Here is a 14,543-nt window from a genome sequence, read left to right on the forward strand (position 1 = left end):
CCATCACAATTTTATTAATAAAATTAACACCAACTTTCATCTACTTTAAAATTTTCACTAAAATGTAAAAATTTAGAAAAAAATCATAACTTGTAATTTTTAATTTTATTAAATTCTCATGATTTGACCATGACATCTGCACAATAGGTCAAGAAAGTGATAGAAGTCCTAGTTTTGTAAATAAAAATTTTTGGGTGCATCAATACACTTAGCCTTCATTCTGACTCGGTCGGGTGTAATGATTTTTAGCCGGTCCGTGCTTGCATCGGCTCGCGACAGTACGATGGGTTATAACCAATTTCAATCCATCGCTTTTGGCCGGCTAAATCCGTCTAGGGCTTTTGAGAAGTTTTCGTATCTTAGCATCCGTGTGAGCCCTCTTGTTCGGCAGTCGGCTGGGTGCTTGTTCTCCTCGAAGGTTAGTGATCGATATACGATAGAAGTTACATATCTTCTCTTCATATCCAGGCGATCGTCGAGTTGATCTTCTATAGACCTCGACTATAACAGTTTTCCTTGTTTGTTTCTCTGTATATCGATTTAAAACAGATTCTCTATTTCTTCTCCATATCAATATTTTCTTCTTCATGGTGCTTGATCTCTGTTTTGTGTCTCTGTGTGTGTGTGTTCCCTTTGTTTTCGTTGTTGGATTGCAATATTGATCCGAGAGTACTCTTTTATTTTTTTTTTTTTTAATTTTTTTATCATCCACCCTGCCTTTCACGTTATAGTTATGTCACAGCCTATTGGATTGTTAAACAATAACATTTTTTCTTACGAGATAAATCTCATCACTCTATAAGCCCTTTATTTGAGATTTGTGTCATTACCAATCTGCTGATTGAAGACCTCCTGAAAAGATATGTGTTGGATCTAAATCTGTGAGTGGTAATACCTAAACTCATTACGTAAGGCAGCAAGGAAAAAGTAGATGAAGATAACTATGCAGAAAGAGAAATTTTGTGAGATTTTATTGCTTTTTTAGAAAATACAGTGTTAAATGTACCTTCCATATGATCCTTTGCTCCAATATTTATAAATTTTTAAGTGCTACATTAAAGGTTATATTTTGATCTAAATAATAGATTAATGAATATCCATTACCGATATGTGGACACAATGATGGCAATACACATGAATTGTTATCTTGGAGGTCTTGCCAACTGGAGAAGTTGCCATTCTTATGTAGGCTGATTCCTATGGAGCCCCAAGTGATTTTCTTTTAGGTTTGATGAGCGCCCTTTGAACTAAGCTTGTATCTTCCAGTTTGAATCCTCTAGTCTAGGCATGTGCCATTTGAATTTAATTCTTGTAATAGCGAGCTTCCTTTAAGCTAGGGTTCTTTGGAACGGGTCAGTGCCCATTTGCTCCTTATGTGAGTAAATTTGAGAGGTCGGATGTGTGACTCTGGGGCGCTTTGAGAGTGTTGGGGAGCTTGGGTCGGTGACCTTTGGAGCCTCATGCCCTTGGTTTCCGTCTAGTTCATTCGGTCACTTTTGCTCTATCCCTAGCTGCGTATCTGGCTGTTTTAAAAAAAAAGCACATTTTTTTCCCCATCTGTACAATGGAAAATCATATTAAAATGTGTGTAGCCCACCATGTCCCACCGTTCTTGTATTTAACTTGACACATGAAGGCAAGCATTAAAAAATCTTTTTTTATTAGATTTGTTTGGGAGCATAAGATGCCTGGAAAGCGGATGCATGCAATATGTTCCCGCTGTCAACACTTAAAAAAATGGTGTTAATCAGATTATAAGAATGTTTTTTTTTCTTCTGGTGATGTTGTTTTTCATTGGACAGCAGACGATATAGCCTCAAACTTCTCTTAAAATGGAGCTCTATTAATAAGAATGCTTTTGTATATGATAGTGTAAATTGGGGCTTTAATTTTGCAATATACCCTTGTATAGATCTATTATGAGGAGGTACAGTCCTGGTTACTATAGCCCTCCAAGAAGGGGATATGGTGGCAGAGGAAGAAGTCCTAGGAGAGGATATGGTGGTCGCAAGGATCAAATACAGGGGAGTCTTTTAGTTCGAAATATACCACTGAATTGCAGGTAAATATTTATTGAGAATTAGCATAAGATTCTGAACAAGTTTAGCTATTCCATGGTAGAAAACTTTTCCATTCTCATCTTGTGGCAAGTTGTTATTAGATATGCTCATGTTTTTGCTTTATTTTACAGAACTGAAGAACTTCGTGTTCCATTTGAAAGATTTGGTCCAATAAGGGATGTCTACATACCAAAGGATTATTATTCTGGGTGAGCTTTCAATGTAGAATGACTGTACATTACTATATGCATATCTAATGTATGTGTTCCCTTTTTTTTTACATGTTTTTGACATGTGGTTTGACTATGACATTTCTTATCCACTTTTCATGTGCTAAATGCTTTTCATTTGTGAAAATGAGTGGTTTTCTATTGTTTCCTTGGAGTGATCTACTTGATAATTATAATCACCCTTCATATAAATTTGCTCTATCTCACTATGCCAAAATTCTGAATATTTAATCTCATTTTCTTATCTAGTTAAAGACATTGGTTGAATTGGACAGATGCTTGTAGCTTTATCCTCCTTCTCTCTCCTCTCTTCAATTTTTAGTTTTATATTGTGAGTTGTTTGTTGAACTGGTTCTCAGGGGTGTTATGGTTTGAAGTAAACACAAGCCCTGCATTTGATGAAGACCACTGTTTAGTATTGCTTAATTTTAATCATTTGATCAAGAGTTTAAAGTCATGTTGAAACAAAGGGAGTTCTTCTTTGAAGGCAATAGTAAGTCCACATCATATAAGTTTGTGAAAGAGAAGATAGCACGGTGACCAATTGAAGTTGATTTGCATGAGAAGAAAGTTGAAGAATTGTTGTTTTCAAGTTTTTCCATGAGTGTGCAAACCTGTGAAGATTTTGAAGTGATTTGCATTGTTTGATGTTGCTGTGTGCGACTAATGATGAAAGAATGGATACTAAGGGGGACTGCAAAACATTCTTTTAAGACACCTTGGCTGCCCATTTGATGGAAGCTATATGCCATACTTTGTTCTTCATCAAGATCTATAGGGAGACATATTAAGTGATGTTTATTGACGGTAAACATAGCATGCATTGTTGCTATTACAGCAAATGGCTTGCTGTTTGTGTTATGCTTCACAAAGTTGTTAAACATGATGAAATGTGAAACCAATGCAGGGAGCCACGGGGCTTTGCTTTTGTGCAGTTTGTTGATCCATATGATGCTGCTGAGGCACAATATCACATGAATCGACAAATCTTTGGCGGTAGGGAAATTGCTGTTGTTGTTGCTTCAGAAACAAGGAAGAGGCCTGAAGAAATGAGGAGAAGAACTAGGGCCAGGTAATAAATCTTATAAATCTTATTGTACTTTATTTATTGATTGATTTTTTGGATTTTTTTCAATTTGATGCTATAGAATAAGCCTTTTCTTACGTACTACTCAGGGCAAGTAGTGGCTATGATGGTGGCCGCTCTTCATATTATGGTAACCATTTGTTCTTATTTCTATTTCCTGAAATCCTTAATACTACTTTACGAAACATTACTTGAATTTAGTTATTTTGTACATGTTTTTGCAGTTTAATGTACAAGCTGAAGAAAGAAATGTCTATCGATTTAAATTTTTTTTTTTGTTGTGTTTAGTTTTTTTCAGTAAAACATTGAAAGCTTCGTCGAACTCATCATTGTTGTACTGTCATTGCTACATGAAACAAACGTTTTCATTTGTCCGATTAGTATTAAATTTCTTATTTTTTGAAGACCTGTTATTGGTATAATCTCATTCTTATCCATTGAGGGGGCATACTTAATAAGCATAACCAGAAAAGGAAAGTACAATACCTAATCCATTTTAGGGTTTTGTGATTTATCTATTCATTGACTTTGGCACTTAACTTTTGCAAAATGATTATTATTTGGTTGGGTTAATTAGATACTTAACAAACCGACAAGATCAACATTATTGAGGGAGTTAGGATAGCCAGTTATTTGTTTAAGAAGTAATATGGTTATGCAAAAAAAGATGAGTATGAGTAAGCCCAATTTAAGCATGTCATTATTGGAGCCGACACAAAAAAACAGGTTTGATTTAACACATTTAAGATTCAAATTATGTTTGTGTCAACTCAAATGGCTCGAAAAAGATTTGGCAGGGTTTGAGTCAACCCATAAAATGACTTAACTATTTGATTTTTTTAATGAAAAACTCATAAATTTTTTAATTTTTGCTTTTATTTCTAAGTTATTGTGTCCATTTTGGATAATTGTGGTCATTTTATTTTGGGTGCATCCTAACTCGTGACAGACTAGATGTTTTTTATTGTCGAGTTGGTTTCTAGTTGAAATTTTTGAACCATTTAATAAAAAGGTTGGTTCAGGTTAATTGTACATGGCGAGTTATTTTTGGTTGAACCTGAATCAGATATATCAACTCAACTTAACACATCTAGTTCCATGAGGAAAAGGAACAAATTGCTTTGTATTTCCGAAGTCACTTGAAAGCAGCATTGGTGAACTCTTTGATAGGATTTATCATTGTCATTTGTCTTATTATACCAACTATTTTTGCGCAGTCTTATGAATTTTGATTTTTCATTTGTTTCTATGGAGTGTTATTTAAGGTGTGTCATTACCTTTTTTTTGATAGGATTTATCATGACCTTTTTTGCAATTTCTAACATTTTGTCGATGTAACATTATTTATGCCCATTTTCCTTTCTTATCGTCTAAAACTAATATTATCAACTTGTCTAAGGGGCATTTTCTGCCTTTCTTTCTAATCCTCGAAAACTAATATTTTCAGCTTATCTTTAATAGGATGTAACTCCAATTATTTTCTCTTATATAATCATCTTTAATTTATCCTTTATAATTTTGCATTCATCTAGCTTGGCATTCTCATTTGTGCCATGCATTGTTTATATACTAATGAATTTTTGATCGCCTAATATTCAAATCCAGATAATATTGCTAGCATAATTACCGATTTTATGAAGTTTACCCTTAAACCTCTATATTATTCTCTTATTTACCGAAATGTTGATGCGCTGCTCCATGTTAACCATTCAAGCTTAACTGTAGAAGTTATATAATCATTAATGTCTTCATTCTTCTGTATATTAGATTTATGATACCTAAACTCATCAGTCATCACACCTAGGTATCATCTTAACTTGTGATAATATTGAATGATAATTTCCAATATCATAAGTTTAACTTACATGTCTTATATTTAGCCTTGGTTAAAGTAATTATGAGACTTCCATCTTTCAAGAGTTTCCTCCCTTTTTTAAATTTTCACCTATTTAGTCTTGGTTAAAGTAATTATGAAACTTCCATCTTTCAAGAATTTCCTCGCAATTTTAAATTTTCACCTATTTTAGTATCTCCCTCTCTAATTAGAGCTATATTATATTTAAAAAGTATGCACCATGGCACTTTGCTTTGAATATCCTTTGTAAATATCTCTAAGCCAAATACAAAATATAAAAGATCCATGATGATCCTTGATATAAAACTTTTGATAGTTAGAAACTCTTGAGGGTCAACCTATAATTACTTAATATTTGTCATTGTTCCATCATACATATCTTTTATAATGTTAATATATTTAATAATTTTTGAAATACACATTTATGTCTTAATGCACATCAAATGAATTTCCATGTTACATGATCACTCATTTTCTCCAAGGTTGATAAAAATCATGCGAATATCATTTTTATATGTGTTAATTTTCCATCTAATTTTTTACATGGAAATTGCTATCATATCAGATCCTTCATGCATGAAAGAAAATTGGTCCTTAAAAACTATAATTCCTTAAGCTTACTTCCTTGAACCTAATTGCATGATTCATAAGTTTGATTCCTCTATATTTAACACACATGGTTATTCTTCTATTATTTGGCATGCTGTTATAGTCTTTATAATTTTTTTGAAAAGATTTGTTGATCAAATCACTTCAATATCCTTCAAAATTCTCCGAATCTTAAATTGGTATCTCACATGGGCCTAAAAATTTTATTTATGCATCTTTTTTTGAGCTAGTCCCATTTTACTTTTATAGATCACTCTGTGATATGCCTTGTTATTTTGTATGTTGTCCTCTTTCAAACTAATTCTTTTTTCTTAACGCTCATCTAGCAATTTCTCAATCTAATATTTTCATCCTTTAATGTTTTCATCTTTAATCAAGATCATATCGTTTTCACTTTTAATTCATTTGGCTTGATCAAAATCCCTGGAGTTCTTTATCTTTTATATTAGATATTCTATATATTTCTTTTCTCTTGCTATAATACCAATGTAACATACAAATCAGAAAAGTTATAGCTTTTGCTTCACTTATCACTCAGTTTATAAGACTTGTAGCTTATAATCATTACAAACAGAACAATATTCAAAATTTTCCAATTTTTAGAAGCACATTTTTTTTAAGACTTGTTGCACCCTCTATCTTCACATTGGCTCTTTATCAATGCTAGATTTTTTTTTTAAATTTATATTCTAATATTTTCAATGGAACAGTAATCTTAAAGTTTTTGGTTAATTTTAATATTCTCAACTTATATATCTTAATTTTAACCGTCTTTTTCATGCTCAAGCTATCTCTTATATATATATATGTATATTAAAAAAGAGTGGTATTTGGAAATACCGCTCCCCATATGTGTGTTAGTTGTCCCCGTAGGGATTGAACCCTGGTCAAAGGGGTCTTAACGACTAACAATGCAGCTGCCTATCAACTTGTCACCCTACTAGCGCGCGCGTACACACACACACACACAGAGAGATATATATATATATATATATATATATATTCCCATGTAAATCACCTGGAACAGTTAATCTTTATTCAATAGTTATATGTTGTAGTAGTTCATCAATCTTTTATTTAAATTGATTTTCTTAGCGTTCTGTTCCAACTTGAGAAGCTTAGACTCTTAACTGTATTCATAATTTTCGCATTGTCAATTATCTTAATAATAATGACCTAATTACTGCTAGCAGTTCATCAGTCTAACCATTTTGTCTTGCAACTTTTTATCCACTAATTCCTTAATCCAATCTTCAACAGACATTCATTGTAGTAGTTCATTTCTCCCATCTCAAAATTAATATTTTAAACCATATTCTTATCCAATTTGAAGAGCATAAGCACTAACCACATTCATTATTTCCTCATTGATATTTAGCTTAAAACTATTTATTCACTGCTAACTCAATCTATTCTTTTTGTTAATCCGTCTAAAATACAATAGCCTTCCCAAAATCATTGGGTTTCTTTCCATTTAATTTCGTGTAAAATAGTGATAGTTTTTCTTCTTCTTATTGTGTCCTATTCTTGTCTTCTCATTCAAAGTTCTCAACTTTCATGCAGTAAATCGAATTTTAGATTTTAGTCCCGGATAAACACTCTTTTTATTTTTTACCATAATCCGAATAACATTTTGTTTTATTGTAATCTGGACAACTTGTTACACACCACTTAAGGTCTAGCTCTCCCTAGCTTACTTTTCACCTTGTTTGGAATAAGCTGTGGTGTTTCACTTAGGGTGTTTGTTTTGACCTAACTTTTGTCTATTTTCATCACAATTGTTTTATGTCATAGGTATCACCCTTCGCCTGCACTGTCCAAAATTGAATTTATTTGATTTGATCTGTCAAGTTTAATGACTGGATGTATATCAACATCAAATCTAAGCTTTTTTTACCTGGATAATTCCATACCTCGTTATAAAAAAAATGGTATTTATTGGTTAATGAGCCAATTCCATACCTAGCTATAAATAGTTTTGAAACTTTATTCTTTTGGTCAAATTTCATGGTTTTCTGAATTCTATTTTAATTAGTTTTAATAGTTCTTGTAAAATACCTGCAATGGATTCATTTAATTAGATTAATGAGGGCAATTCCATAGTCCAAACTAGTTTTTATTTTTCTGGTTTTTATAACAACAAGGAATGAATTTTTATTTTTGACAGCTATTTTTAACATTCTTTTTCATCTGGGCACATCACTTGTAATTTCTTAAACATCTTAAACATTACTTCACTTAATAGTCTTGCGGTAGTGTATTTTACCATTTTATTTGCATTCCCTGCACTAATTGATTGTCCAGAGCACTGTACATCACAATATTACAAATTGTATTTTATTTTATTCCCTTTGGGCTACTTTTGTCTATAATCATTTGAGATGTCATCACTCATCACTTGTTTTATTTGAACCTGCTGGCACATGTCGTATTAGGATTGATTATATAATAAACAAGTAATTATTATTATTTTATCTTCAGGCTTGGATGATCAATAATTGATTTGTTATGATTGGCTTAAAATTTATTTGCTTTTTATTATTTCCGTAGATGCAAAATCCTCTTTATATATAGAGGTCCAAGGGAGAATTATGATGTAGAGGATTGTAATCATCTCTCTCTCGAGTATTGGACTGCCCCACTCCTCTCTCTTTCCACTCCAGCACTTACCACACGTGCTGGACTTGGGCATATCACATGCCCTATCAATGCCTTAAAAACACACCCTACTTTTTTTTATAGAACCTACATGGCTCCATGCTTTGTACCCCATCTGTTTTTTTTCCTGGTTTGTTACTTTTTTTGTACTTCTTTATATCTTAGGTTTCTATATTTTCTGAGGAACGTTTAAAGTTTTGTAATATGCAGCAAATATTTTTTTGATTTTGTGCATCCTGATTTTTTTTTGTCTTATATTGAATTGCCGAGAACTAAATTATGCACTGTAGTATTGTGAAGTAAACCAAACATTACACACTGACGTGGTTATGAGCCTGCACCTATCCACATTATATATATATGATATATATATAGATATATATTCCTGTAATTTTTACCCTTATCTTTATTCTACATAGATTTGCTACTTTGGTGTTTAATTCTTTATTTTTTCCATTTAAGTTGGTTGTGTGATAGATTGAGTGAGAGTGTGAGATTAGAGGCAGTGGAGGCATATTTTTGGGACAAATTTTTCTATTTTATTTTATGCATTTTTTATTTTTTACTTTTTTTAAATTATGGTTGTCACCATTTGTTGGGATCCTTGGATGCAAATTGATCATGAGTTTACGTTTGTTCACTATATATTAAAACAAGATTCTCTACGGGTGTTTTTCCACAATTTTTTCACATCACTTCTGTTTGGTTTCAAGTTCCTGTAATGGTCACGTGTGTGTGTCAATACATACAAATGCTATCTTAGAATTATATTCAAGGTAACCTGATGTGAGAAATAAAAAATTATGATAAATAAAAGTAATCTTTTATGCACAGTAGATTCAAAGATAGTGTAGTTTTTCATGTCTTTTTTGTTAACATCTCATGCCTTACATTATCTTGATGTTTGCATCCAATTCTTAATTTTGTAAATAAAATTTAAATAAAAAAATGAAAGTGTGCAATGGTACAAATTTTATATTACTAAAATAGTAATGGAACTCAGCTTTGTACTATTTTATGACTATAGTAGAAAATTTAAAGCGTATGGAAAGCATCATCTAAAACAAAAAGTTCATGGCAGATTCATAGATAATTAACAAACTTAAAATTTAGATTCTTGAGGTTGACAGAAATGTAGTCTAACGCTCCTTTATATAGGTAATTGAATATAGAATTCACTGAGATAACTTTTGCTATCTAGAGACAATGATGAGCAATAAGGGCATCTTTTGTTACTTCACTTCTCTGAGAGGTTGCTTTATCCATCAAGTAATGCACTTAGAGAAAGAGAGGTGGGTGAATTGATGCAGCAATTAAACTATTGACGTCAAAAAATAATATTATATATGTATTATTTGATAGAAATAGAAAGCATCACTTTGCAAGTGGTAAAATTATGTGTTTCCTAATTTTCAGATTGGCCATTTTTGGTCTAGTTGTAATAATATGAAGTTGTCGAGATATTATTAGATGGAAAACTTTCATTAAAGTACACTGTAGTAGCAAAGTGATGCATTGCCTTTGCACATTGTTTGCCTGCTAAAAGCGTGCGTTGGTCGTGTTGCCTGTTGACTGGCTCATAATATATTCATGGTTTGGTTTAACATTTGTCACATCAGTTATAGCAAGACATTCAGTTTTCCTCACTACTTTTCATAGTTGTAGTCAATTGTTTATAAGTTCATACTTCTCACTGTGGAGCTAGTTGCTTCTTGGTGGTGCTTCTCTTCACAATTTCTTACTTTCTCATTTTCCTACGCGTTTCTCGGTGGTTTTTCTTATTGTTTATAGCTCCTTCCCACTCACAAGCTTCATTTCAAGGATGCTCATTGTGTCTCATCTGCACCCACTCACTTGCTTCATATTGCTTCCGTCTCTCTTATCTCTTCTCATTCTCATGAGCTTTTTTAACTTCATAAGCATGTTTCATCATTTTATTCTATATATGTTTATTTTTTTTGATTTGGGATAGCTACAAATCACTTTTTTTAAATCTATCATTATATTTGGTGTAAATTAGTACTTGATGTTACCTTCGTCTAACAATCTCTATCTAGCAGCCAATTGCTTCTTGGTGTCTATCCTCTTTATACCTTTTCCCTCGTTGGTGTTCTTATATGTTATTCACCGGTCATTTTTGTTATTGTTAATAATTTTTCAATCACAAGTTTCTTCTCGTGAAAGCTCTCTCGGTCTCATCTTCACACAACCTATCTCTTCATGTTGCCCATTTCTCGGTCTCTAGCTTGTCTCTCGATCTTATGAGTATTTTTTGACTTTTTAGTATTGTTTCATTTCTTATATTGTATATCTTTTTATCTTTTATCTGCTATTGGTTGGCTACAAATTTGCGGAAAATTATTACTTGATGTGTTTTAAATTTAGGTAATTATATGACTCTGTATGCACATATTATATTTATATTTGATATACAATGTGCTCTATTCATTAAAAGGTCTGCTTTGCTTTACATTTTGCTTATTGGAGAAAAATGGACCTTGCAGATGGAAGACAAATGCACCTTGTGCTTGGCGATTTGATAATTTTGATGGAAAAAAAGAAAAATTATATTATTTTTCATCCACAACCTCGAGCCATACCAACATGAACATACATGTCAAGCTATACCATTTTTGGGACACAATGCCATAGGTTACATGTGAGAGTGAGAGAGAGTGTGTGTGTGTGTGAGAGAGAGAGAGAGAGAGAGAGAGAGAGAGATGTGGTGGAGACCAGCATAGTGCCGAGCTTGATTTAGCAAAACTGGTGGTTGTTTGGAAGAGTTGCTGTTGAGCTCACTCAGACACTTCTGTCTTTAAAGTGGAGCGGTTTGAAGTATAGAGATATTCCACTACCCTTTCTTGTTGAGTTTAGGCGAGAATTTGTAAGAGAATTGAATTTTTAAACCTAAAATTTGAGAAAGGTGAAACTCTAATTCTAATTATCTCTTTAATTTACGGCCAAATAATTAAAAAATCCTCCTTTTTTGAGTGGAAGAGGCTGAGGGAGGAGGATCGTTGGACTTCTCTATTATTTGCTATTTTGCTAGAAACCATTTCCTCACTGTAGTTTGAATAGTCTGGTGATGGTGGTTGTGCAATCTCAAAATGTTTTTCATATAATAGTTTGTGGTTCTTGAAGTTCTGAAATTCTGAATGAGCGTGATGTTCCTTCCTTTCTCTTTCTATATCTGATGTGGGGGAAGTAGTTGACCTGCTCTTTTTCCACATTTCCTACGTTTTAATTTAATAAAACTTAGTAATGAGATTACAAACCCCATCAGTACCTCCTCTACCATCTCTTCTCCACTCCCCATTTGCCATGCAGCATGGCATACAGCGGGCGGACATACAAAAATTCAAGAACTCTAAGCTTCCTAATGCTTAACAAAATTTGTAACATTCCTCATTTTATTTTTACTGCATAAAATATTCGGGTAATTTTGCTTTTAGATCCAAAACAGTCTACTTTTGGCTGTCCTTCATCTATTGAGATTTCAATGTTTCCCCACTTGGTATGACAGCATTCTGTTTCCATCCGATGGATTATTTTCTTGAAGTGGTAGCTTGTTTAAGTTTTCTTTTGGTTTTAACATCGCATGGCTTTCTTTGTTTAGTTTACTTTTTTTTTTCTTGCATTTAGATTCATCCAGCATACTATTAAATGTCAATCCTGTGATCCCTGCGGCTGAATTTCTATAATAATTTTGTTGTTTGTTTTCCTCCTTTCCATCTTATTTCTTAGAAAGCATTGCTTTTTTATTCACGTCTTTTTCATGAGCTTTTCGTTCTACATTAGGGCGCTCACGATCTCGTTCAGTTTCTCGATCACAGTCTCCACGCCGCCCATCTAACCCAAGGATGCGACATTGGTCGAGGTCAGTTGTGCAAAATTAGAGAATTTGCATTTTGAAGTTTGCAAATGAGAGTTTTTTTTGTGCTGCAGATCATACTCTCCTGCACCAAAGCACAGGGATGACCATTCTCCATCACCGAGAAGGCAATCAGCTCATTCAAGATCCCCTAGGGGATACCCGTCTCAAGGACGCAATGAAAAGCAAAGCCGTAGATCGTACTCTCCAAAACACGGTGATGGTAATAGAAAGCAGGTTGATCACGACAACCTCTCAGCTTCACTGAGAGGAAAGCTGGCACGACACTCAAGATCCCCTTTAGACTATCGAGGGGGACACAGTGAGGATCGAAGGCACCGATCTTACTCACCAAGGGGTGATACTGTTGGTAGGAATGGAGCTCCTTATGATTATGAGTGAGTTTTATCATGACCTTTGGCAACAAAAATTCTTATTAAATCTGATGTTTGCATCCTCAGTTAATCTTCAGAATGATTTGTAGAGCATATAGATCGTTGATAGCTTCCATATGTTGGATATGGAAAATGTCTAGTAAACTTTCAAAATGGTTCACTTACTATTTACATAGGGTCATCTTAGTCCCAAAGTCTATAAAAATGCTAAATTAATCCTCAGATTTTTTAATGTGGGCTGAAATTGTCCCTAGAAGGATTATTTTAGCCCCCTTTAAAAGAGTCTGGGGGACTAAATTGACACTTGTAGATTCTAGGATTAAAATGGATATCTAAAAAAAGTTAGGAGGCCAATTTTACACTTTCCTCGGGCGATATCGTTGAAAACTGAGATGTCTCATTCAAGCTTTCATTGTGCAGCAAGGAACCAAGGCGCCCCTCATATTCAGCTTCTGGTTCAAGATCTAGATCTATTGACGTATCTCCTGGGCACAATCGCTAAACAGGTGTAATATAGCACTATTGGACTAACATTATCTCAGGTTAATTGCATTCAAATCTTCCTTCTGTAGATTATTTGGTTTAGCTGTAAAGTTTAACGATTAGGTCCCTTGAGTTCATAAAATCATTACACTTGTTTTAATAAATTGAATGATATGTATGTTTTTTTTTTTTTTTTTTTGGGAATTTTTTTTTAAAAAAAAATTGGGATGAGAAATATTTAGGGCTTGTTTGGGATCAAATTTGTTTTTGTTTTTTCCTTTGTTTTTAAAAGTATATTTGCTTAATGTGTTTTCAATTTGTTTTTATTTTTTATTTCTAAAATCAAATAAATTTATTTTTGAAAATACTCAAAATAATTTTTGGGTGTTATGAGTGTTTTAAAAAGCAATTATATCTTAATCAAACAATCAAACATGTTTGTTTTAGATTAAAACATAGAAAATGAAAAACAAAAAAAAAATAGAGAACAAAAATTAAAAGCCATCCCAAGCTGCCCCTTGATGATTAATTTGGCCAAACTATAGGGAATCTGGATGGTGGTTAACTTAATTTATTGTGTATTGTAATCTTTTTTATTTTTTATTGGAGACCGTAACCTGTTTCTTTTTTTTACTTTGTTTTGATCCGCAGTTCACTGGAGCTCTAAACTTTGGAGATTAAGAACAGTTTTCGTCCTTTTTTTTATCATGAAATAACACTTTATCTGCTTCTTTTGCAAACTTTAGCCTTGAGACCTTATTGTGGAATTGTAGCGAGCTCTTCTCTGAGCATCTTTGTGAGAAATTAATGCACTGACTTTTGAAATTGGCCATATAATGTCTTGCTTTAATGCACTTATGAGAATGCTCCAGAAAAAAAAGGGGATTATGATTACTGTTCTGAAGAGTGTCTTCTTTTGTTCTCTCAGATATATAATATTTTGATTTATGTGAACAACATGAGCAAAATTGTTTATTATTTCGGAAGATTTACTTTCTTAACACTCAATTTTTATGTATTTTTCATGTCCGAGACCTAAACTTCAACTTTTACATACAGACCACTTTACCTATGCTTAAAATGGTATGTTTTACTTTTTTAAGTTATCTGTAAATGTAAAAAGTAAAATTTAGCTGTTAGATATTTAAATTCATAAGAATTAAGCGGTATGTATGTAAATTCCCCTATTATTTATTGTCCAGGCTTTTGATAGAGCATGTGCCGTTTTTTTGAGTATATCTTATTTAAGTATTCTGAAATGCTCATGAAAATGGCTCTACCCGAGTTTTTTCTTT

The 14,543-nt window shown here is 32.8% G+C and overlaps 1 protein-coding gene across 2 annotated transcripts; it reads left to right on the forward strand.

Annotated features, from left to right (window-relative positions):
- Positions 1–315: 315 nt before the first annotated feature.
- On the forward strand, positions 316–14,222 carry LOC110037312 (serine/arginine-rich SC35-like splicing factor SCL30). 2 transcript variants are annotated; one of them, XM_020741923.1, is made up of 9 exons: positions 316–418; positions 1,913–2,062; positions 2,192–2,269; positions 3,198–3,362; positions 3,467–3,507; positions 12,298–12,376; positions 12,445–12,768; positions 13,186–13,307; positions 13,900–14,222. In XM_020741923.1, exons 2-8 carry the CDS (start codon positions 1,920–1,922, stop codon positions 13,265–13,267), a joined length of 912 nt encoding a protein of 303 aa, XP_020597582.1. In that variant the 5' UTR covers positions 316–418; positions 1,913–1,919; the 3' UTR covers positions 13,268–13,307; positions 13,900–14,222. The 2 variants fall into 2 exon arrangements, with proteins under 2 accessions (XP_020597582.1, XP_020597583.1); XM_020741924.1 differs by having other exon boundaries at positions 13,186–13,271.
- Positions 14,223–14,543: the final 321 nt, after the last annotated feature.

Source organism: Phalaenopsis equestris, unplaced genomic scaffold, assembly GCF_001263595.1.
Source record: "Phalaenopsis equestris unplaced genomic scaffold, ASM126359v1 Scaffold218640, whole genome shotgun sequence".
Taxonomy (NCBI): Eukaryota; Viridiplantae; Streptophyta; class Magnoliopsida; order Asparagales; family Orchidaceae; genus Phalaenopsis; species Phalaenopsis equestris.